At 38.9% G+C, this 27,098-nt stretch overlaps 1 protein-coding gene across 3 annotated transcripts in view; it reads right to left on the reverse strand.

Moving 5' to 3' along the window:
- Positions 1–27,098, reverse strand: part of WWOX (WW domain containing oxidoreductase) — a 1,192,279-nt gene that overhangs the window by 307,763 nt on the left and 857,418 nt on the right. For 2 of the 3 annotated variants that reach the window (XM_060185124.1, XM_060185126.1), the window contains one exon: positions 22,120–22,200. The exons of the other annotated variant lie outside the window; for it this stretch is intronic. In XM_060185124.1, coding sequence (XP_060041107.1) covers positions 22,120–22,200 — 81 coding nt within the window. The remainder of the gene's footprint in view (positions 1–22,119; positions 22,201–27,098) is intronic. 3 annotated transcript variants of the gene reach the window in all.

Genomic DNA, 27,098 nt, shown 5'->3' on the forward strand with positions numbered 1-27,098 from the left:
TTTTAGAGAATCAATTTTACCATTGCCTAATCACAAGTAAAGACCATAAAGTTTTATGAGGGCTGAAGGGACTGCCTCCATAAGAGAGGAACTAAAATGAAAATTAAAGGGGACATAAAATGATAAGAAATGGAATTCCACAAGGTGTTTTTGCCCTTACTGCCATGCTAAATTACAGTGCTGGGGAGGATAATCCTGCTGGCTATGTCTCCCATGAGGTCCTTATGAAGAGGGGAGAAAAGGATACTTCCTTGTTTCCAGCAACACAGTGAAGGGGGTTCCAGGAAGTGATTCCAAGAGAAGGCACAGAAGAGGATTCCTCCATCCACTGCCTACTAAGCATCTTACTCTGGGTAAATTCTCTGAGCCTCAGATGTGTCCTCTGCAAACAGTCACATTACCTGCTCATAGCCCTGTTGCAAGGACTTAATGAAATCAAGCACCTGAATGGGTAGCACAGCATCTGTCCCAGCTTAAACCTTCCACTACCACCGTTTTCATCACTGTCAACATGAAGATGTAATGTAGCAGGGATTCGAAGGTGGCACCCCTGGTTAAACACACACATTATAGTGCGCAGGGACCTGGGTTCAAGCCCCTGGTCACCACCTGCAGGGGGAAAGCTTCACAAGTGGTGAAGCAGGACTGCAGGTGTCTTAGTATCACCCTCTCCTCTCTCAATTTCTGTGTCTATCTAATAAATAAAAATATTTTAAAAAGAGGTAAGGTGACTATTTTAAGAAATAGAATATATGCTTAGATTTTAGGCCCCATATTCAATCCCCAGTACCACATATGCTAGATTTGGTGTTCTGGCCTCATTCTTCTTCATTAAATAAATGTTTAAAGAAAAACAGGTTAAGTTCCTTCACATTATGACAACCCTCCCTGTAGGGAACCACTGTCTTTGCTAAATTGACTAGTAGATTTTTAGTTCATTGTTTCTCCAGATTCTTCAATGACCCTCCTCTTCCCTTAACCTCAGACAGAAGTGTAATGAATCTATTTCTCTTCCAAAGTGCAATTGTGGCCTTTTTTTTTTTTTAATCACTTTCTTATTTTGGACAGAGCTAGTAAGAAGTCAAGAGAGAAAGGGGAATGGGGGTAGGGATATATATATATATATATATAGAGAGAGAGAGAGAGAGGGGGGGGGGGGGAGGGAGAGGGAGAGAGAGACTTGTAGACACTGCTTCACTACTCAGGAAGCTTCCCCACCCGCACCCACAGATGGCGATCCTGGGCTTGAACATAGGTCCTGTGCATTGTAATTTTTATGCTTTACCTGCCATGCCACTCAGTTCACTGCTGTCTTAATTTGCAAAGTAGCAGTGTAGGCGTTTGCTCCCATAAAGACAACCCATTGCAAGGTTCCCGGGTGGGAGGGGGCAGACCCTCTTCCTCAAGGAGAATTCCAACTAGAGGGAGGGAATAAGAGGAAATCCCTGAGCAGGCCTCATTTACATATCAAAGAGCACTTCCTGCTGGGTTTGCTTTGCCCAGTAACAAAGTCCTCTCATTCAAGGCCAGCAGGCTTTCCTCTGAAGCTAAATTTTGCTGTTCTTACTTCTCCATGGTGGAGACAAAATAACTCTCTTTCAAAAAGATTCTAAGATAGAATTCGCTTCCCAGATGCTGCTGACTTGCTGTTCCCCTAACTGTCCACAGATACCTGAGGATTCACTGAGGAACCCAGGTTTACTAGTTACCTCTTCCTACTCCTGAGTTTACATGAGGCTTATAACCAAAAGGATAAAAATAATATAGCCTATGCCATCCATCCATCCACCCATCTATCTCCTTTCTCCCTTTTCTCTTGTAGCTCGGATTATACATTTAATTAGATAGAAAAGAAAGACAAGCAAGCAAGCAAGCAAATAAAACTGTCATGCAGAGGCCCTGGGAAGTGGTTCACTGACAGAGCACAGGTGAAGTCCTGAGTCTGATTTCTAACACAAACAATTCTGGACCAATGCTCTGATTCTCTCGTACTCTCTCATTCAGTACATAAGTAAATAAATGCATACAATAATAGCCATGCAAGTCAAAGCTAAGAAAGGAGAGGGAAAAGCAAAAATGCACAATAAATTTTCTTTCATCCTTAGAAAGTAGTGAGTAGGTGGGGAAGTAGATTTTGAGTGAGGATAGAGACAGCCTTTTTTTCATTGAGCAAGAAATTTGAGTGGCTTTAGTCTGGCAGTCCCCACAGAACCAATCTGAAGGTTCATCCATGGCAGGCAGGTTATAACACAAGAGATCAAGAGAGAATGTTTGGAAGCCAGTGTCAGCTTTTCCTCTGGGGGAGTCATGCTGGCCTGCCCCTGCCGTTATGGCAGGGGAACGCTTGATAGACCACAGTCTAACAAGCTGCCTGACATTTTGAAATGCCTCAACCCAGCTCTTCATCCACACGTTAGCCTTTGCCATTCCTCCCTGCCCCACATGGATCTGTGGGGACAAGGGGCTTCCAGTGTGAAGAGAGAAAGTCACCATCCCCTTGTCCTTGAGGTAATTAATCAGCAGTGACTCTTTCCTGGGTGGGTAACATTACTCTGAGAGCCTCCCTTCCTTGTAATATCAATTATGCAGTGGAGAAACTCTTCCAAATAAGATACAGGGGAATTGGGTGGGGTTTTATTGCAAAGCAACTAGGCAATGTTACTGGTTCTGAAAGAACACAAAATCACTTCAAATACAAGTGGGACTGCTGCCCGGCTGTCTGATTTTCAGAAGACAAGTATTCCTGGTGTTTCCTGTAGGATTTAGATGTGCAAATTGCCAGTAGGCTCTGAAATATGGGAGGAAACATTGCCTTACATACAGAGAGGATTCACTCTCACTCAACTTCTTCTTCAAAACTGAGGACAGACCCTTCTTTTGTTTGCTCTATTCCTACTTTATGATTCCTATTTATTAAACATTTTGTCCTGCTTTACATCTTATTGTATTTCAGCCAAATTGCAGATGTTAGTATGATTCTATCCTGACTTTCCTGTGCAGATGACCTCACAAATGCTTCCTGGAACCTCACCTCTCCAGAGCCACTAGGGTAAGATAGAAATAGGCTGGGGGTATGGATCAAACTGCCAATACCCATGTCCAGTGAAGAAGCAATTACAGAATCCAGAACTCCCACTTTCTGCACCCCAAAAAGAATTTTGGTTCATATTCTTAGAGGGGTAATAAGGGAGTAAACCAGAGGGCTCTGTACCCCCATATCACCAGGACCTGAAGCATTTGTTACCAGGGTTTTTTTTATTATTATTATTTTCTCTTTTGTTGCCTTTGGTGTTTTTTATTGTTGTTGTAGTTATTATTGTTGTTGTTGTTGATGTCCTCATTGTTGGATAGGACAGAGAGAAATGGACAGAGGAGGGGAAGACAGAGAGGGGGAGAGAAAGATAGACACCTGCAGCCCTGCTTCACCGCCTGTGAAGTGACTCCCCTGCAGGTGGGGAGCCGGGGGCTCGAACCAGGATCCTTACACCAGTCCTTGTGCTTCGCACCATGTGCGTTTAACCCACTGCACTACCGATCGACTCCCCCAGGAATTGTTTTTATACCATCAATGAAAGGGAAGTGAATCCGAAAAACACCAGAGGAAGCTAGCCAGGCAAAGCTTCGCATATCTGAGAGAAAACAGGAAAAAAGACACTTGGAAGTAGTAACAGGTGTAGGAGTGAACTAGAAAGGAAGTAAAAGCAGGACTGTTGAAAAGATGTGTGTGTGTGTGTGTGTGTGTGTGTGTGTGTGTGTGTGTGTGTGTGTGTGTGTGTGATATATATGTACAGTATCAGCCCATATCACTGACCTTAGGAGAACTACAGCAGTTTCCAGTGGAGGGGATGGGACACACAACTCTGGTGGTGGGTACTGTATGGAATTATAATCCTATTATCTTACAATTTTGTAAATCAATATTAAATCTCTAATAAAAAAAGGCGGGGACAGAAGAGGCACTGCTTGCTTAGTGTTTGCTGAGATTTGTGGATTACATTTGCAAGCTCTCCTGTCATCCTTTCTTTATACTGAGCAATGAAAATACTAGATTATACACTGGTAATTGGAGTACTAACAGCTAGTTGTGAAGAAGTGAGTAAGAGGAAGTAGAGAAGGAAAGGAGAAGGAGGAGGAGGGGGGAAGAATAAGGAGAAAAGAAAAGAGATGGGGAAGAGGAGGAGGGAGAGGAAAGGGAAAATAATAACAGAAGAGGGAAGGAGAAAAGAAATTAAGAAAAAAACTGACTATTTTACATCTGAATAGGTTCTCTGAAGATATTTCATAAAATGTTGGATATTTTGTCCTTATAAACACATATCTTCAGATTTTTTAGTATACCACATTAGGGGGGGAAAAAAAAAGAAAGCAAAACTTCGCATGATTGAATACCAGGTTCCATAACAAGTTTCAGCAAGTGAGCAAATTTTGAAGCAGGAAGTTGAATCCAAAAAGAGAGGAACCTCATAGCTTGCAGAATGAATGCTTTGAAATGTTTAAACAAGAATGCTAATGAAAATGGTACTATCCTAGAGTGATAACCATTGGTCCTCTGGGAAGCAAAGGCTAGAGAAACAATGGAATGGATCTGTCATACAGCAGTCTCCTACAGTATAAACTAATCTTTTAAAAATGTCTCTGATTAAAGGTATACTTTTATTTAATGTCCCTCAAATATGAGAGGCTATTAAGTTAGTATGATCACCATGGATATTATTGAAAGTAGTGATAATAGAGTTGTTTTTATGATTCCATTTATTCAAAATGAAAAATGGCATTCATCAAACACTGAATCCGATGAGTAATAGATTTGCAAAGCAACCATAGAGGAGAGATGAAAAAAAAATCTATTTTGATTAAATGGTTTTGTGGCTTGTGTTCTGGTTACAAAGAATCTGACAGCCATAAAGTATTCTCTTGGTTCTCCAAATAAAAAATTACTGTTTAAAAAACTCCTATGAGAAAAGGACTACTCTGATTTTTTTTTAAGAGTCAGAGAGAAATGCAGGCTAGTCAGTCGTGCACCTGGTTAAGTGTGCATGTTACCATCACCAAAACCTGGCTTAAGCACCCAGTCCCCACCTGTAGAGAGAAAGCTTCATGAGTGATGAAGCAGTGCTGCAGGTGTTTCTGTCTCTCTCCCTCTCCATCACTTTTCCCTGTCAATTTCTCCCTATCCTATCAAATATTGAATAAAAGAAAGTTTAAAACATTTTTTAAAAAAGAGCCAGAGATAGACTTTTTGTATTTTAAGATGCTACTTTTCTATTAATAAAATGTCTTAATCATAAAGGGAAAATACAAATTCTTTGGGTGTTGAGCTGACTACATACACAGTTTTTAATGATAACAGTATGCATTCTTGAATGACATCTCATTGAGTTGAAGGCACAGACTTGGGTATGTTCAGGACTTAGAGGAGCCAAGAAACTTTCCACTACAGTATCTCAGCTGACACAGACCAGAAGAGACTTTAATCTCCCAAACAAATGTACACATCCCCTTCAAGGTTTATTTCCAATGCTGGCAAATGGTGAAGGTTTTTTTCTGGCTCATCTTCACAAAAATGAAGATTGAGAATAAAGGAATAACATGAAGAAAAAGCAGCAGAGCTCTCTGCAGGGGAAAAAAAAAGTGGGGGAAGGTTTTCATGTTGAACATCTCGCTTTTGGTAGCCCAAAGAGGGAATATAAGCTTAAGTCCTGAATTTAACAAACCTAATTATCAAGGCTTAATTAGTACCAAGGGTACAGCGTCATGGAACACCTGCAGACTTAATTTATGTCCTGACAAAGAGGAACAAGTGTTAATGGGCTGTATTTATGTTAATACCTGAACCTTAGAAGCCTGCAGAAAAAAACAGACCATGCACTAGTTTTCCAAGCAATATCTAGAACAAATAATAAAATATTATCATTTTAATGGCTAGTTTGCACATCATTCTTTATGGATCACACAGATCCCCTTAAAATTTTTAAATTAGAAGAGAGAAATGAGAAAAAAAATAAAGCTACTTTGTAAATTTACAAAAGCCTCCAATGACTAACCTATATACTCATACTTGTATCTTGTCCTCAAAATTAATTAATGTTCTCTGTGTTCAGAACAAGTATTTTTATGAAGGTAGAATATAAACCCGATTTGTTTTTTCACAAGTGTCAAAATATTAAAGGTAGATCTAATGTGTGTGTAATGTTCACTGTGTCAGCACAACATCAGGACTTTATATACATTTTCCAGTTAAATGTGACAAAAGTGATTCACAGAGGAAAGAAGGAACTTGTCCCTAGTGATGTTTCCAGGCAACTCAAAAATTAGGAGTCAAGTTCTTAGCATCAACCATTTTAACCAGTGAGCTGAATTCCCTTTAATACATAGATAATAAGATTTTTAAAAATATGTATTTATTTATAAAAGGCCACTGCTCAAACTAGAAATGAATGCAAACTCCTCAATATGATAAAGGACAAGTACAAAAATCCTATAATTACCATCAGACATAACAGGAAATACTGAACAAGGTCATGATATCTGATCTGTACACTTTTATTCAACAATCCTGGTGACTCTCCCAGTGTATTAATGATAAAAAAAAAGACACAAAGTTGACAAGTACGGTAGAAAAAGTAAAACTATCTTCATGTAGAAACAGAAAATCCTATGGACTCATTTTTTAAAGGAAGAAATTTATAAAGTTCAAGGTCACAAGATTTAAGATCCATGTGCTAGAACCAATTTTAAGTATTATGTAATAGCAACAAACAATTGGAAATTGAGATTTTTAAAGTTTCATTTGTAATAGCATAAAAAGAAAAATGTTTAAGAATAATTTAATAAAAATGTACAATACCTCTATGTAAAAATGATGAAGCATCACATAAATATGTCTAATGAAGATTTAAATAGATTCAAGATCATGAATTATAATACTTATTACTGTTAGTATTTTAATGCTTCTTAAATTTTGCAATAGGTTCAATAAAGATTCAAAAAAAATCTCAGTAGATCTCTTAAGAGACCAAGACACTGATCCTAAATTTGATGGACAAGCAAAATCTAGAATAGTTATAACAATTTTAAAATACAGATCAAAGTAGAGATTTCTTATACTATACAACTTCAAAATTTACTGTAAACCCACAGTAATCAATATGGTGGGTATAGGCTCAAGAAAAACAAAATAAAACAATTTGATCAATGGAGTATAATAGAGTCTAGAAATAGAAATATATAGTCAATTGATTTTCAACACAGGAGTCAAAGAAAATCAATAAGGAGAAGATGAAGCCTTGCAACAACTGGTGCAGAAACAACTGCAGGCCTATGGAAAGGGTGTGTGTGTTCGGGTGGGGGTGGGATGAGGGTAGATCTCACATACATTTTATATACCGTACCTCACACCTCATGTAGATCTCTACCCTTACCTCACACCTTATGTGACAATCAATTTGAAAGGACACAAATCTAATGTAAAAGCTGAAGCTAAGGATCTTTTAGAAGAAAATATAGTAAAATATCTATAAAGTCTAGACATCAGCAAAGGTTTCCTAGAACACAAAAATATACATTAAGGGAAAAGATAAATCACTCATTATCAAGATTAAAAGGCTTTGCTTTTCAAAAGACATCATTAAAGAATAAATAGAGAAGGCACTGATTAGTAGAAAACTCAGAGAACTTGTAAAAATAGACTTGTATCCACAATATATAAAGAAAACCTACAAACCAATAGCAGTAACAAGGTAACTTGATATTTTAAAAAGTGACCAAGTATATGGAAAATCCTTTTACAGAAAGACAATGAATGCATAATAATATCATAAAAAGATACAGTAGTCTTCAGGAAAATGCAAAATAAAACTACCAAAATATATAATTTCTTTTCTTTAATTTTTAAAAATTTATTTATTTCCTTTTGTTGCCCTTGTTTTATTGTTGTTGTTATTGATGTCGTCATTGTTGTATAGGACAGAGAGAAATGGAGAGGGGGGAAGACAGAGAGGGGGAGAGAAAGACACCTGCAGACCTGGTTCACCACCTGTGAAGTGACTCCCCTGCAGGTGGGGAGCCAAGAGCTGGAACCAGGATCCTATGCAGGTCCTTGTGCTTTGTGCTACCTGTGCTTAACCCGCTGCACTACCACCCGACTTCCAAAGATATATCATTTCATACCCATTATAATGACTATAATTTTTAAAACAAACAAAAAAAAAATGAGAGGCCATGCAGTGGCACACCTGCTTAAGTGAACACATTACCATGCGAGAGAACCCAACGTCAAGTCCCTCCCACTCCTCACCTGCATAGGGGACGTTTCAAGAGCTGTGAAGGTTTGTTAGTGTATCTCCATGTTTCTCTCTCTCTCTCTCTCTCATATATATATATCCCTCTCTCCCCTCAATTTCTTCCAGTCCTACATAACAAAATAGAAAGGAAGAGCGAGAGAGAGAAAATAAGAAAGAAAAAAATATGGCTGCCAGGAGCAATGCATTCGTAGTGCTGGCACCAAGCCTTAGTCATAACCCTTGTGGTAATTAAGAAAAAAAAACAACTGAAAATGCTATGTATTGGTAAGAGTGTGGAGCAATGGGAGCCCTCCTTTCTAGTGAAGGTTTAAAAATGGCAGAAATTTTTATTTTCACAATAGTAAATATGTGGTCTTGTCAAAAGTCTGGAAACTAGGTTCTTAAAATACATTCACTTGTAACATGAAAATTATATCTCGATAGTATGTGTGTGGTAATATTCTCTTTATCTCTTACACATATACATTTGCCTACAGAATCAAATTATAGGCAAATGTTAGATCCATAAAACAGACCTAAATTAATAGAACTGATTGGTAGCATCTAATAAAGGTTAAGTATGCATAGTTTTAAAGTCAGCAATTCTACACCTAGGTATTTATTAATTAGAAATAACAATATAGCTGAACAAAAAGATTTAAACAGGATATTCTCGGCAATTCTACTCATAGTAGCCTCCAAATAGAAATAGTTCCATGATAACTAACAGACTTGTGGACTTTTCACAATGGGACACTACTCAGCATTAAGAAAGAACACTGCGAGATTCAGCCAGTGGCACACTGGGTTATGCACACATAGTATGGATCTTGGTTCCCACCAGCAGAGGGGTCACTTCACAACTGGTGAAGCAGGTCTTTAGGTATCTCTGTCACTCTCTTTATCTACCCTCCCCTTTCAATTTCTCTCTGTCCTATCGAAAAAAAAAAAGCTGCTAGAAGTGGTGGATTCATAGTGCTGGCACCGAGCCACAGTGACTGGAGGTACAAAAAAGAAAAAAAAGTAGAGAAAGAAAGAAAGAGAGAGAGAGAGAGAGAAAGAAAGAAAGAAAGAAAGAAAGAAAGAAAGAAAGAAAGAAAGAAAGAAAGAAAGAGGTTTTCCTGGAAGATGGAGGACTGAGAAGCTGCTAGTGGCTTGAGCTCTGACCACATCTTCTGGAAACGGTAGGATTTTCTGCCAATCAATAAGGGGTCCTAGCAGTGACACCAAGAAGGTGACTATAACTTAATTTGGGTTAAAAATAGAGTCAAAAAATGGAAAAAAAATGTTATTTCTTTTAAATTATTAAGCACACCTTCTCCCCCTTCCCCCCCACCCCATAACCAGTCCCTGGGGACCAGCTCCTAGCAGGCTCCCCTACTGAGCCTCTTTCTTTCTTTACCAAGATTCCTGTCCCATCAGGGAGTATCATTCATTCTAAGTCTATACCCTTCTGAAACCTCTGGCCTTTTTTCTTTCTAAGTAGCCAACCCCCCCCACCTCACCCCACATAGCTAATTAAATAATTAAAAATAAATAAATAAATAAAAACTCTTTCCTTTCACTGCTCTTTCATGACTGTTCTTTTTCTTATCTTTTTCTTTTTTCTCTCTCTCTTTCTTTTTTTTTTCTATTCCTCATTCTTGTCATCCTTTTTTCCTTAATCCTACAGCTTCCAAAGCCACAGGCCCCATCCCCCACACCACCAAAGAGTGTGTTTTCTGAATTCACTGATACACATTTGGGAATTATTCTGGGGAAGAATTCTGACTCAGAGTTGGACTCTCACTGCAAGTATCTCTGCTCAACTTCCCTTCCTCCTTTAGCTACCATTAGAATATACAGTGGATAGTAGATTTGCATAACAATTTCACCTATCCTTGTCTAGTCCTGAGGTTTTTTGTTTTTGTTTTTCTCGTTCTTAACAATCAGCTGCCTCTGATCACGAGGTTTGAGTAATCTGGGACAAGGTTTTTTTTTTTTACCCTGCTCTATTTTATTATTAATATTATATAAAGGCATATATCTTCCCCCCCCCCCTTTAGGGTGATCAGAATTAACTCTTAGGGTATCTTTCATTGCTAGGGTAGTGGGCATCTTATCTATTGTAAGGAGGAACTTGTCTTATTACTCCTACCTCCTCTACAGACTCTCTCCTCCCTCCTTCTCCTAGCTAATTAAAAAAAAATTAAATTAAACTAAATTAAAAATAAAGTAATCAAAAAAAACTTTCCTTTCACTGCAATTACAGCTCTTTTTCCTGTCTTTTCTCTTTTCTCTCTCTTGTCTCTTTCTTCTTTTTTTTCTTTTTTTTTTCTCTTGTCATACACTTCTTCCTTCCTTCTTCTTTGCCTTTCTGAATTTGTGAAGTATTTTGGGGAATAAATCTGACTCAGAGTGGACTCTCTATGTGTGTATCTCTGCACTACTTCCCTTTCCCCTCTTGTTACCCCTAGAATATACAGTGGATAGTAGATTCGCATAACTGTCTATTCTTGCTATCCCTTCTTTCTTTTCTCTTTCTTTCTCACTGGGATTTGGTTACTATTTTTTCAGGGACTGGAGAAATTGTTTGGCTAACTGATAGTGATTAAACTGCTTCAATACTTGCTTCAGTTGCTACTGTAATTCCTGAGGTTGGTGAGTGCAATTGTCATAAAGGTATTTATTACAGTGTTGCTTGTACTCAAGACACAACAACTGAAGAACAACAGAGCATAAAAAAAGAAACACATAAATCAAAAAAATTGGGTAGATCAAAAACAAATAAAACTACTCCAATGAATGAAGATAAGAGCCCAGAAGAAACTACAAATCAGCCAGAAGTAACCATAGATAAGAAAAGTATGCAAGCAATAATAAACTTACTAATCACAGAAATGAAAACAACACTGGAGGAAAGGAATGGCAGTATTAGGGAAACAACAGTTGAGACCCCCAAGGAAAATACTGATTATCTTGAGGCAATTAGAGAACTGAAAGCTGAAAGAGCTGTAATGAAGAAAGAAGCTGAGGCAAGGGAAAGCAGACTAACAGAAGCAGAAAACAGAATTAGTCAGACAGAGGATGAGTTAGAGAAAAATAAGAAAGAGGTGAAAGAGCTTAAAAAGAGATTGAGAGACACTGAAAACAACAACAGAGACATATGGGATGATCTCAAAAGAAGTAACATTCGCATAATTGGCCTGCCAGAGGAAGAAAGAGAGGAAGGGGAAGAAAACATTCTAGAGGAAATAATAGAAGAAAACTTCCCAGACCTGAACAACAAAAAGGACATCAAGATTCAAGAGGCCCAGAGAGTACCAAACAGAATCAACCCAGACTTGAAGACACCAAGACACATCATAGTCACAATGAGAAGACATAAGGATAAAGAAAGGATCCTAAAGGCTGCAAGAGAGAAACAAAAAGTCATACACAAGGGAAAACCCATAAGATTATCTGCAGACTTCTCCACTCAAACTCTAAAAGCCAGAAGAGAATGGCAAGATATCTATCGAGCCCTGAATGAAAAAGGGTTTCAACCAAGGATAATATATCCTGCTAGACTTTCATTCAAACTAGATGGAGGGATCAAAACCTTCTTAGAAAAACAACAATTAAAGGAGGCAACCATCACCAAACCATCCCTGAAAGAGGTTCTAAAAGACCTCTTATAAACAAGAACATCACTATAATATTGGCAATATATCAGAGCAAACAAAAAAAAAATTTTTTTGAACAATGGCACTACAATACATTAAATCCATAATATCAATAAATGTCAATGGCTTAAACTCACCCATCAAAAGGCACAGAGTTGGGGTATGGATCAGAAAACATAATCAAACCATATGCTGCTTGCAAGAATCCCATCTGTCACAACAAGATAAACACAGACTTAAAGTGAAAGGATGGAAAACTATCATACAGGCTAACGTACCACAAAAAAGAGAAGGAACAGCCATTCTCATCTCTGACACGATAGATTTTAAATTAAATAAAGTAATAAAAGATAGGCAAGGGCATTACATAAAGATTAGAGGATCAATCAGCCAAGAAGACTTAACAATCATTAACATCTATGCACCCAATGAGGGACCATCTAAATAGGTCAAGCACTGACTGAAAGAATTTCAAAAATACATCAATAGTAATACAATAATAGTGGGAGACTTCAATACCCCACTCTCACACTTAGACAGATCAACAAAGCAGAGAACCAACAAAGATACAAGAAAATTGAATGAAGAGATTGACAGAGTAGACCTCTTGGACATTTTCAGAGTCCTTCACCACCCAAAACTGGAATACACCTTCTTTTCAAATCCACATAACACATACTCAAGGATAGACCACATGTAAGGCCACAAAGACAGCATCAATAAATTCAAGAACATTGAAATCATCCCAAGTATCTTCTCAGACCACAGTGGAGTAAAACTAACATTTAACAACAAACAGACAATTATTAAAAGTCACAGAATTTGGAAACTAAACAACATACTCGTTAAGAACCACTGGGTCAGAGATTCACTCAAGCAGGAAATTCAAATGTTCCTGGAAACAAATGAAAATGAAGACACAACCTATCAAAATATTTGGGACACAGCTAAAGCAGTACTGAGAGGGAAACTTATAGCCATACAATCACATATTAAACACCAAGAAGAAGCTCAAATGAATGACCTTACTGCACACCTCAAGGACTTAGAGGAAGAGGAGCAAAGGAACCCTAAAGCAACCAGAAGGACAGAAATCACTAAAGTTAGAGCAGAAATAAACAACATCGAAAATAAAAGAACCATACAAAAGATCAATGAAGCCAAATGTTGGTTCTTCAAAAGATTAAACATAATTGACAAACCCCTAGCCAGACTCACCAAACAAAAAAGAGAGAAGACTCAAATTAATAGAATTGTAAATGATGGAGGAGATATCACAAGTGACACCACAGAAATCCAGAAATCCCGCAAAACTTCTATAAAGAACTATACGCCACCAAGCTAGAGAATCTGGAAGAAATGGAACAATACCTAGAAGCATATGCCCTTCCAAAACTGAACCAAGAAGAACTACAAAATCTAAGTGCACCAATCACAGACAAAGAAATTGAAACCGTTATTAAGAACCTCCCCAACAACAAAAGTCCTGGACCAGATGGCTTCACAAATGAATTTTACAAAACTTTCAGGAAACAGTTAGTACCCATACTTCTGAAGCTTTTCCATAAGATTGAAGAAACAGGAATACTCCCTTCCACCTATTACGAAGCCAACATCACCCTGATACCAAAAGCTGATAGGGACAGAACAAAAAAGGAAAACTACAGACCAATATCTCTAATGAACATAGATGCCAAAATATTAAACAAGATCTTGGCCAAACGGATACAGCAACATATCAAAAAGATTGTTCATCATGACCAAGTGGGATTCATCCCAAGAATGCAAGGCTGGTTCAACATCCGTAAGTCAATCAATGTCATAAACCACATCAATAAAAGCAAAGCCAAAAACCACATGATTACCTTAATAGATGCAGAGAAAGCCTTTGACAAAATCCAACACCCATTCATGCTCAAAACTCTGCAAAAAATGGGAATAGATGGGAAATTCCTCAAGATAGTGGACTCTATATATAGCAAACCTACAGCCAACATCATACTCAATGGACAGAAGCTGAAAGCATTCCCCTTCAGATCGGGGACTAGACAGGGCTGTCCACTGTCACCGTTAATCTTCAACATAGTATTGGAAGTTCTTGCCATAGCAATCAGGCAAGAGAAAGGAATCAAAGGAATACAGATTGGAAGGGAAGAAGTCAAGCTCTCACTATTTGCAGATAATATGATAGTATACATAGAAAAACCTAAAGAATCCAGCAGAAAACTACTGGAAGATATTAGGCAATATAGCAAGGTATCAGGCTACAAAATCAATGTACAAAAATCAGTGGCATTTCTTTATGCAAACACTAAATCTGAAGAAGAAGACATCCAGAAATCACTCCCCTGTACTATTTAAGCAAAATCAATCAAATTCCTAGGAATAAAGTTGACCAAAGAAGTGAAAGACTTGTATACTCAAAACTATGAGTCGCTACTCAAGGAAATAGAAACTGATACCAAGAAATAGAAAGATATCCCATGCTCATGGATTGGAAGAATAAATATCATCAAAATGAATATTCTCTTCAGAGGCATATACAAATTTAATGCAATACACATCAAAGTTCCACCAAGCTTCTTTAAGAGAATAGAACAAACACTACAATCATTTATCTGGAACCTGAAAACAGCTAGAATTGCCATAACCATCTTGAGGAAAAGAAACAGAAATGGAGGTATCACACTCCCAGACCTTAAACTATATTATAAAGCCATCATCATCAAAACAGCATGGTACTGGAACAAAAATAGGCACACAGACAAGTGGAACAGAATTAAAAGCCCAGAAATAAATCCCCACACTTATGGACATCTAATCTTTGATAAGGGGGCTCAAAGGATTAAATGAAAAAAGGAGGCTCTCTTCAATAAATGGTGCTGGGAAAACTGGGTTGAAACATGCAGAAGAATGAAATTGAACCACTTTATCTCAACAGAAACAAAAATCAACTCCAGATGGATCAAAGACCTAGATGTCAGACCAGAAACAATCAAATACTTAGAGGTAAACATTGGTAAAACAGTTTCCCACCTACACCTCAAGGACATCTTTGATGAATCAAACCCAATTGCAAGGAAGACTAAAGCAGAAACAAACCAAAGGGACTACATCAAATCGAAAAGCTTCTGCACATCCAAAGAAACTATTAAACAAACAGAGAGACTCCTCACAGAATGGGAGAAGATCTTCACATGCCATACATCAGACAAGAAACTAATCACCAAAATATATAAAGAGCTCAGCAAACTTAGCACCAAAAAAGCAAATGACCCCATCCAAAAATGGTCAGAGGATATGAACAAAACATTCACTACAGAGGAGATCCAAAAGGCTAACAAACATATGAAAAACTGCTCTAGGTCACTGATTGTCAGAGAAATACAAATTAAGACAACACTAAGATATCACGTCACTCCTGTAAGAATGGCATACATCAAAAAGGACAGCAGCAACAAATGCTGGAGAGGTTGTGGGGACAGAGGAACCCTTTTACACTGCTGGTGGGGATGTAAATTGGTACAGCCTCTGTGGAGAGCAGTCTGGAAAACTCTCAGAAGGCTAGACATGGACCTTCCATATGATCCAGTAATTCCTCTCCTGGGGTTATACCCCAAGGACTCCATAACACCCAACCAAAAAGAGGTGTGTACTCCTATGTTCATAGCAGCACAATTCATAATAGCTAAAACCTGGAAGCAACCCAGGTGCCCAACAACAGATGAGTGGCTGAGAAAGTGGTATATATACACAATGGAATACTATGCAGCTATCAAGAACAATGAACCCACCCTCTCTGACCCATCTTGGACAGAGCTAGAATGAATTATGTTAAGTGAGCTAAGTCAGAAAGATAAAGATGAGTATGGGATGATCCTTATCATCAACAGAAGTTGAGTAAGAAGATCTGAAAGGGAAACTAAAAGCAGGACCTGACCTAATTTTGAGTAGGGCACCAAAGTAAAAGCCCTGTGGTGAGGGGTAGACATGCAGCTTCCTGGGCCAGTGGGGAGCGGGAGTGGGTGGTAGGGATGGGTCACAGTCTTTTGGTGGTGGGAATGGTGTTTATGTACACTCCTAGCAAGATGTAGACATATAAATCAGTAGTTAATTAATATGAGAGGGGGAAAATCAATTGTATGTCTCAAAGTTTTTCAAAACACAAACTGAATCTTTTTAATATATAGGCTGTATATTTGATAAGCGGACTCTCTCAAAAGCCTAGACCAAGTAGATCAGAAGCAACCAATAGCACAGCTATATACAAGATACTGGGTACTGTACAGTAAACCCTAACAAAAGGACTTTTCAAAGTTAACCCAATTACCAATTAATGTGATGATAACATTAACTATCGATTGTCTTTTTGAACCCTAAGACAGCAGGAACCTCACATCTCCACTATAGAGCCTCTACTTCCCCCAGTCCTGGAACCATTGGATAGGGCCCACTTTCCCATATGCCTCTCCCAATCCATATCAAATAATATTGCATCTGCCGATCACAACCTAACCAACACAATGATTGCCACCTCAACATGCTTCACTTCAAACTGTGTCCAGAGACTTCACGTGTGGAATGACAACCCTTCAGCTTCATTACTCTGGTGAGACCTTTCCTTTCATAGTATACTCTAATTCCATCTCAGGTGGTTCACTTTCTAACAAAGTCCCAAAACCTAGATATACACCAGTTTCTGTGAAAGAGAGCATATGTTCACACGTATCCATAAACTACTGCAAAATATATACCTGAAAGCAGAAGTACACTAGAGTTTGCAGTGAGTACCCCCCTTACACTTCCTCTCCACTATTCCAAGCTTTGGGTCCATGGTTGCTCAACAATTTGTCTGGCTTTGTATGTTGACTCTCTTTTCAGCCACCAGGTTCCAGATGCCATCATGCTGCCGGCCAGGCTTCCCTGGACTGAAGACCCCACCAATGTGTCCTGGAGCTCAGCATCCCCAGAGACCCATCCTACTAGAGAAAGAAAGAGGCAGACTGGGAGTATGGACTGACCAGTCAACGCCCATGTTCAGCGGGGAAGCAAATTACAGAAGCCAGACCTTCTACCTTCTGCAACCCACAATGACCCTGGGTCCATGCTCCCAGTGGGATAGAGAATGGGAAAGCTATCAGGGGAGGGGGTGGGATATGGAGATTGGGTGGTGGGAATTATGTTGAGTTGTACCCCTCCTACCCTATGGTTTTGTTAATTTATCCTTTCTTAAATAAAAAAAAATGAAAGAAAGAAAGAAAGGAAAATAAAAGAAAACTGATACCATCCATCTCAGTGTAGAATTTCAAACACATGATCTTGAGGAAGGAAGACAGATACAAAGGGTATGATTGCCTTTAAAAATGGAACTGTTAAAACAGGTTAAATCTATTTTAGGGGAGAGAAATAAGAAGTGTGTTTGCCTCTGGGAATTGTAGGATATATCTGAAATACAAATGATGGGATTTAACAGGGGTCAATGGAAATGTTCTATATATAACTGCGGTAGTGATGACGTGGGTATGTAAACTTATGAAATGGGAATACAGTTTTACTCATGTTGAGCAAAAGGAATATGGGACATGAACATATAATTAGTGTGAGGCTGATGTCAAGAGCATGGAACAGATGCATGCCAACTCACCAGGAATTGTGGGTATGAGCACAATTTAAAAAGATCATCTGGTAGGAGTTCCCCCTTTTGGCTTTTCTCCTCTTCACTGCTTACACTTTGTCTCTGTCTTTCTTCTCCCAGAATCCACTTGATGCAGTTTCTTCTGAGACTCATGAGACATTAATCTAAAAGCTTCTGAACATTTAAAAGAATCATGGCTCCTGCCACATTTCTAGCTAGCCTTTCCCCCCTGTTTCCCATCATGATTTTATGTACCTAATAAACCTGCATTTTTATAAACTCTGAAGTTCCACAGAAATTTTTATTTTTATAATAGTAAATATGTGGACTTGTCAAAAGCCAGGAAACTAGGTCTTTAAAATACATTCACTTATGACATGGAAATTACATCTTGATGTTATATAGGTGTGTTAATATTCTCTATATCTCTTTTTGTCTCTTACACAGATACATTTGCCTATAGAGTCAAATCATAGGCAGATGTTAAATGCATAAAACAGACCTTACTTTTAGGCTTATATCAAATCCTTGGAATGCTTGGAAGTTTCCTTTTAAGACTACATATGAAATTGTATATTAATTAGGATTTGAGTGAATCATGCTTCATGGGAAAAAAATGAGTGTAGGCGTTCCATGTCCCAGGTCATTATCATGGTTTTTATTCTCATTAGCTATGTGACTTTGGGCAAGTTAATTATCAGTCTCAGCAATTTTCTCACCTGAACAAGTAGTACGGAAGCAGCGTGCACCTTGCAAGATTGTGATATGGCTTCAGGGTGATAACAAATGTGTCGCATACAACTAAGAGTCCTAGACCTAGTTCTTGTCATTTCCATCAGGAGTCCCAGCCCATTGTGCAAACTATGTGAAGATAGAATTATCTGGGGAAAACTCTCAGAACATTTCCTAAGCTCTTGCTTTTAAGGCTGACTGAGTCAATCCATAAACAACAGTTCAATGACTTTTATTTTTAATGGGGAAACATCTTAACACATAATTTAGTATATGTTTCTCCCATATTTTTATTTATTTATTTATTTATTATTTATTGGATAGAGACAGAGAGAGATCAAACTGCAGTACTGCTTCATTTGCAGGTGGAAGTTAGGGGCTTGAACCTGGGTGCTTGCACTTTCTTTTATTATTATTATTATCTATTTAATAATGATTGACAAGATTGTAAGATAAGAGGGGCACAATTCTATACAGTTCCCACCACCAGAGTTCCATATCCTATCCTTTCCATTGGAAGGTTCCCTATTCTTTATCACTCTGGGAGAATGGACCCAGGGTCATTATGGAGTGCAGAAGGTAGGGTGTCTGGCTTCTGTAATTGCTTCTCTGTCTCCCATCTTTTCTATTTCCTCCCGTTACAGAACTTAATTTTTAAAAATATTCTCTCTAAAAGATTTGTTACTGTTGTTTTTATTTATGAGTGAAAGAATATCACTCAGCTTTGACATCTGGAGCTGCCAGGAATTGAACCTGAGGCCTATGCTTTGACACTGAGCTGTCATCATCCCCTATCTTTTTCATATAGGATAATTGCTTGCATGCTTTTTATTTCCATTCAGAAACATCAGTGATTACTACTCTGTGGAAAAAAACAATTCAAAGTCTGAAAATTGTCCTTATCTTGAAAGATACATTGAATCAAATATCTGTTGCCTGCAATGTTATGCGATTGTCAAGATTCAAGTCATGAGGTTATTGTTGTTGTTTTTTTTTCTTTTTTCTTTCTTTCTTTCCTTTTGTTGCCCTTGTTGGTTTTTTTTGTTGTAGTTATTTGATGTTCTTATTGTTGTCGGATAGGACAGAGAGAAATGGAGAGAGAAGGGGAAGATAGAGGGGGGAGAGAAAGACAGATACCTGCAGACCTGCTTCACTGCTTGTGAACTGAATTCCCTGCAGGTGGGGAGCTGGGGGCTTGAACTGGGATCCTTATGCCGGTGCTTGGCGCTTAGTGCCACATGCGCTTAACCTGCTGCGCTACTGCCTGACTCCCTTTTCTTTTCTTAAAGAAGAATACAGGGCTGGTGAGATAGCCCATTTGGATAATCTGCTGCTTTGCAATGCATGTAATCTAGGTGTGAGCCTGACCCCCACAGCATTTAGTGCTTCTGTGCTATGGTCTCTCTCACTTTCTCTATCAAAAATAAATGAATAGAATGCAGGGAGATTGTGAAGATGAATTTTTTTTTTCTGATCTGTGAGTATCAGCTTCCGAGTATGAGAGAGCATGCCATCTAACTTGATACAGCTGATACTGTAAACCAATGGACATGGCCCTTTAGAAAAGTTACTGTTGTTAAAATCCTTGAGTTTGGTCTTGGAAACAGCTTACCCAAGAGCATCTGCCTTGCCATGTGGGAATCCCCAAATTGGAGCCCCTGCACCATGGGAAGATAATGGTAGTGGGGGATGTTACACAAACACTGAAGCAATGGTGTGGGTCTCTCATTCTCTATATGTTTCTATCTCTCTCTGAAATTTAAAAAAAATCAGCCATGGAATTGCACATCTACAAGACTCAGGAAAAAAAAATAGAACTTCTGAGTTTATCACATTACCTAAGTCTTATATTCCTCAATCTATCTGACCAGTGAAGTTTTTACATTGCAAGAAGTAGCATAATGTTACCAGTAGAAGTTAGTTATAACAACAGATATTTCTTGTTTGGGTTTGGACTGTTGAGTAAGACAGGGTTTCAGTGGTCAAGTTTCCAAATGTCCTTTGTTCAATATTAAAGGTGATTAGGCTTCCTGCACAGTGAAAATAGTGCAAATCCTACTTTTTAAGTTTTTATTTTTTTAATATTATTGATAGAGACAGAAAGAAATTAAGATGAAGGAGGGGGAGATAGGATACCTGCAGCACTGCCTCACTGTCCATAAACCTGCTCCCCACCCCCTACAAATAGGGACTGGGGTCTTGAACCCTGTTCCTAGCACATGCTAACCTAGTCCCTGCTTGGTGCAGATCTGATATCAAACTTAGGGTTGGTAGAATGCTGGACTGAAAGAGCAGGACACACTACAGTGGGGATGAAAGTTTTTGTGGTGAGAGTTAGGCTGCTGTCACTGCAGCCATGTGACAGAACAGGCACAGTCAGGAGGCCCAACGCAGAAGGCGGCTGCATACAAACTCTCTCCAGTGGACACATGCACTTGTAGACTACCAGGAAACAGAAAGGAAGATGTCACCTGTATCAGAACTCAGGTACTTTTTCTAAATAATACTTAATTTAATGGATAAAAGAAACCCACAGAAAGGTGAGGCAAGTCGTCTGATTAGCAGGCAGATTTTATTCCTCTTAACAGAGCAAACCCAGCTTTTACAGTGTTCATAATCTGGCATTGCTATCAATTTTGAAATGTGGTTTGAAAAGGCGGATATTACACCTTCGCACATGCCTAATAGCTACCCTCAAGATGGAAATACTTAAGGCACACTATTGAATTTATTTTCCTAATCACACTGTCGAGACTTGTACAGAGAACAGCAGTACCTGGCGAGCAATGGAAAGCAAGGCCCCACGGGAGGGTGCGTAGGATCCCTGCCTCCCTCACACCTCGTCACTGAGGGCCTGGGTGGATCTATTGGAACAGTGGTGACCATAATCGGTCTAGTCATCAGATAATTGCTGATTGAAATTCTGAGAAGCAAGGCATGCTCTGTGCTCCATTAGTCACCCTTTTTCTCGAAAGAGCTGCAGTGCGGAAAACCGAGGCCTATCCTGGGGTCTGAAGGTCAACTTCAAGGGCTGTGAACATCCATGAGGCATAGTGTCAACCCTGTCTTCCTCCTCAACCCTTATGAACTCTAGTGTAGGCTTCCACCCTCTCTATCCTTCACTTACCCTCAGGGCAGGTGTGAGGACCACACTTACTCTTGGGACACATGAATCAATTTGCTTCATGGAAGAAAAATAAAAAACTAAGAAAGAAAACATTCATCTGGAGTTAAACGTTAGAATCAGGCTAGATTGCAGTTGTAGTAAAGAATTAGGTACAGCAGAAAGCTGGTCTCCAAAGCAGTTTATTTCCAACTAGTAGAAATGTTGACTACTAACTAGTAACATGCAGGAGTCTAAGACTTTATCTATGTTTAGGCACCACTGAAAGTCAATGACTCTGATGTTCAATGGTACGTTTGGTGAGGGAGGAGGGCTTCCTTTGTTTAGTGGAAGTTGATAAAGGAACTTTGATATCTAATGAATACTAAGTCCAAATACAACAGTTAAGGATAAAATGTGTGTGTGTGTGTGTGTGTGTGTGTGTGTGTGTGTGTGTGATGTAACATTATCTTTTCAATTAAAAGATAAAAGCTAGTTGATAAATGAAAGTAAATACTGAAAATTGTCACAACAAAAGTAAGCATTCTATGGCATTTGCTGATACTTGGTACTCAAGCCTCATCCCGAACAAGCCATCTGTTCAGTTAGTGACAAATTCATCAAGGAAAATATTGTGCATCAATTCCGAACGGTCTGTCTAGAAAATGTTGCTCTAGGTTGCTGGAAACCAGAAGACACTATCTGAGTTTAGTTTCCTCTTACCTGTGTGAACAAAAAGTGTGAAACGAGTAGATGGGAGAGGCAGAGGAAGAAGCACTGAAGAGTCACAAAGGCTGGCAGGATCTGAACCAAAAAGGATGCTGTCGAAGTCAAAATTCAAATCATCTAAGAAGTGTAATTGCTTATTATTTAGTGGCTTCCCCTCCCCCTTTGGCTTTCATGAATTTTTGTTTAGGGGCTAGCTAGGTTTTAGTGTTCTTAGAAAATTAGCTGGCAGTGGACTTAGAATCATTTGTCATCTTTTAAGATCTGAGAGTCTTTCTTGACCAATTTAGAAAAGAGGACTGTTACAGCAAACAGACAGCCTAGCTGCTAATGACTGGCAACAGTTCAATATTTTATGCCACTTTAAAAAAGTTTCAGTAACTGAAGGTGTTCTCACATGAATTCTTTGCATCAATTATTGACAGAGAATTTAATTTAAAGGCAACTAGTCAGTAACCTAGGGGTAGTGTTTTAAATAATTTATAATTGTAGCATGGGTATAATCATATTGCTATTGATTATGATCCAGTCACTTCTAAGGGTCCAGCAGGTCTTATGCTAATGACTTTCAGTGAGATCACCTTTTTAACTCTGTATTCCCTGGTAACAGGAACTCATTATAAAAATAATTTAATGAAGTGCAATCTTCTAGAGTCCTTGCAGAGTGTGTCTGTGTGTAGTGGTGGGGGGGTGGGGAGTGGGGTGAGTAAGAAGGAGACATGGACTTAGGAGAAAGGCAGGAGTGGAAGCACCATTTGAAGGTCTACAATAGTGAATCCTAAATCTGAAATTACATTATTATTCAAATGTAATAAGGAGCAGACACAATGGGGTGAAAATAGGGCAGATGGGGAGAGAGAACGAAATAAGAGGATTTAAATAACAAAAATGTCTAATTCTTGTCTTTGATCTGCTTTATTCCAATTTATTTACATACACTCCCAGGATAAAGTACATTCACTGTGAGACAGATTAACACTCACTTAGACAGATTTGGAAAGACAACTCATGATTTACTGAAATTTTGGAAGTGGGGAGTGGGTCCATTGCACGCTCCCTCTTGAGGCCTGTAGTAATGCAGGCCACAAAGGGGTTGGGTCCTGTATGGGAGAAGATTAAGCATTAGGTGGCACAGGAATTACACTCTTGTTTATTTTGTTTATTTACCAGGACACTGCTCTGTTCAGGTTTATGGTGGTGCTGGGGACTGAGCCTGGGGCCTTAAAGATTCAGGCATGTAAGTCTTTTGTATGACCACTGTGATATCTTGGCCCTTCATTACAAAGGCATTTTAGTGACTTTTTACTGTCAAGAAGACACACGATTACCTTGAGCAAGGCTAAAGTTCAAATTTGGATGAATAAATAAGGAGTATGAGTGTAACCAGTAAAAAACAACAACAATTACAAACAAACAAACAAAAAACAGTACATGAGCTCAGAGCCAGCAAGAGAGCTCACCTGAACAGTATGTCTGCTTTGTCAAGTGGGTGACAGAAATTTGAGCCCAAACCCTCCACCCCTGCTCTGGAGGAAGCCTGGGTGCTGTGGTGTCTTTCCCTCTTTTACTCTGTCTCTCTGCCTCTCTCTTTCTATCTGAAAAAGTTGGCCCATGGTGGCCCATGACAAAATATAAAACAAAATAAGTCATATATGTACTCAGATCAGGCCTGATCAGGGTACTGATTTGGGGAAAGGTGGATGCTTGGAAACACTAGTAAGAACATATGATGTCAGAACATCAGAGTGATCCTCTCTCTATTTCCACTTTGCTCCCTTACCAAAAAAGACCAAAGAGGCAGGAAGTGAAATATCACTACTTCTGGGAAGCCGGTTAAGATGTCTTGTCCTGATTGTGGGCAGGGGCACAACTATCAAAGACTCAAAGAGAATAGGGGCTGCTCAGTAAGTAAGGGGGTGGGGGTTAGAAAGATGGAGAATGAAAAAAGAGCATTAACTTATTTCACTTATAAGGATTGTTAAGGCTGCTTTTTTTTTTAAGCAATCACATTTCAATAGTCACTTTATGTCTTTTATAATTGTGCATGTGGACATTTGCTATAAAACTGTTATGAAATTGACTTTATTTACAAAAAAAAAAGTATGTGTGCTATTTGGTTTCAGAATTCAGAAAATTTCTAAGAGAGAGATATGTTATTTGGAATGAGAGATACAGTGGTATACATCTAATTTAATACAAGTAGTTTGAGCAACTTGTAAGCAGTAGGAAGCACCAGATATGTGTGTCACCAGGGAAGTAACAAAATTCATTGTGTGATGAAGACTTTCTCCAGCAACTGCACAAATGAAACCCTTTCTATAGAAGGTGCAAAAACCTTTTTTTAAACCTTGAGTGGTAGCTAAAGTAATATGTGAAACAAAACAAAGACACGCCTTTGCGGAAGTTAAAAGGGAGGAGAAAAAAATACCTACAAGAATTGTCACCTGCCCACACTGAACACTGGCTAGAAAACATAAATCTCACTTCAACCTACCTAAAAGAAAACAACAAATTTCTAGCTAATTCCATTTCTGCTTGGTCCACCAACTGCTTTTTTGGGCCTGGCTTTCTCCTATGTGTGGCCTCATGGACACAAGTTCTTGTGGTTGTGATAGCATGGTGCAAGAGTGAAGTGTAAGCTGCCAAGAAAAAAGGATCATTGTTTAAGACACACTGTTTCCATTTGGGTTTCATTGAAGATACTTTGGTGGGGACTTGACATGCAAGGCTCTGGATCTAGCCCCTGGTGTAAATCAGGGAACCTGAAAACCCTATAAAGGGACAAATAGCAAATACTTAGATTTTATGGGAAACACACAGAATCTATTGCAAGTACTCAAGCCTGTCATTTTTGTAGCATGAAAACTACCATACAAAGGTAAGCAAGAGAGTAGCTATGCTTCAAGAAAAGTTTACTTATGAAAACAGACATTGGACATAATTTGAAAGCTTCTGATAGATCCCGGTCACTTTCTTGATAAGTCATATTCCTGAAAGAGGTTGTGGGTGGGGGTATTAAGAGGGGGTCCTTTCAGGGGTGGTGAAATTAATCTTGGAATTGAATATGAAGCAGGATTTTGTTCATTGTGAAAGCAAAACAGATGATAAGGGGAGGGTAAAAGGTGGTTGATTTTGAAGAGGAATTGAGGATAAGAAGCTTAGGTACTGACTGGTGAAATGATCTCAGAAGTCAGGTCTTCAGGGAGAGGGAGAAAATTATGCGGGTGGGAGGGTGAGGGGTCGGGTTGGTGGAGAACGTTAAAATAGTTCCTGCGAGGAGTGGAAGATAAACCAGGTTAAGCAAATGCAAGGATTGCTAGGCAGCCTTGATAATGTATTTGAGACAATGAATTAAAAAGAAAAAGGAAAAATCAATATCATCTCACAGTCTCACCAACAGCTCAGCTGATGGCAAAGGGCACAGAATTCACCACAGGCTATTTGGGGGGAGCAGGTTCTATTATCTTGGTGATGTCTAGAGATGAACTAAATGATTCCATGCCAAGCCACATCTTGGAAGACTCTGAGTGCAATATAAAACTACTTTTTGGCTCTTTCACTGGGGAAGATATTTACATCCATTGTCAGAATGAAAGCTCTTCCTCTAGCCTCAAAATAAACAAATAAAAGTCATCTTTGAGATCAAGAAGAAAGTGGCACAGGGAACAGAGAAAGGCTCCCTGCCTGGAGCTGTCAGTTAGCACTAGCTAATAGCACCCCATAGGCCTTTTGGATGTTAGAAAGGAGATGGGGGGGGCATAATTAAAAAGAAGGTAGGGGCTCCTCAGAACAACAGAAGCAATGGCCAAAGTGGCTGTCCCTGGGTGGTTACTCAGTGGTTACTTCTCAGAAGAGAAACTTGATTAGAGGACCGACCGTCTCTCCTCCACAGGAGCATGCTCTGTTGAGGTGAGTTCTCAAGTTGCTCTCAGAAAGGAGAAGGAAAAGGCAGAGCCTCCCCTCACCACCCCCACCCTGCCACCTCAGGTAGGGTTAAGCGTTTTATGCCTACTTCAGCATCTTCCCAGAGCTCACCTTTTAAGAGGAGCCAGCTTTTTGTTGTAAATGGCACTGACACTACAACAAGAAAGTTCATTTCACAAAGATGATTCATTAAGAAATAAAATATTCATGGCTGACAGCTTGAAGGATCGCCATACAGTTATATTCTAATGCACCTGTCCTCTCTGTCAGGTCCAATGTGGGATGTCATGTCGCCAAAGTTTTATTTAGAAATTGTTTGTCAGAGGGAGCTTTCTCATGTGAATGAAAAATTCATCCCCTCATTAAGAAGATTTTACATGAAATGTCTAGGATTTTCAATGAATACGAGGACATGAACCAATTACTGTTAAACACTTAAAGAGATAGAGTCCTAAGCTCACTCAGCAAAACCCTTAATTGCACAAATGGGGAGAAAATTCAACATACTGATAGGCAAGCGGGAATTTTGATTTGGAAATTTTCTTGTCTTTTGTCACATCTGGAAAGCCCTCGTCTTGAACAGACTTGGGGAAATTCAAACACAAACACTAGGGATCACCCACTTGTCCTCCACATCTAACCCTCTGTACATAATACACAGACCTCCTGCAGTGGAATTAGAGATTTTTCAGCCACTTGTTTGATCCCAAAGAAAATGATTAAATGTCCTAGCTAGTTGATGAATTGTTTCCACTATTTATTAAGTCAAACAGAAATAGAAGCACTATACTGCCTTTATTTCTCCTTACTTTGCTCCTACTTTACTTTCATAATTTGTGTAAATATCAAACAGGTGCCCCAGAGGCAAATATATTTAATGATTCCAAAATGTTGAGAGTTGGGAGAGAAGGAAAAAGCCACAATAGATTAAAATAGAGTTGAGCTGCACAGAAAGGCAAGAGAAATCCACAAGGGAATTGCTCGTATAGTGAAATAGCATTTTACAGCTATGACAATGGATTAAGTTGACATTGGGACTCTTTTTTGACATA

Source organism: Erinaceus europaeus, chromosome 2, assembly GCF_950295315.1.
Source record: "Erinaceus europaeus chromosome 2, mEriEur2.1, whole genome shotgun sequence".
NCBI lineage: Eukaryota > Metazoa > Chordata > Mammalia > Eulipotyphla > Erinaceidae > Erinaceus > Erinaceus europaeus.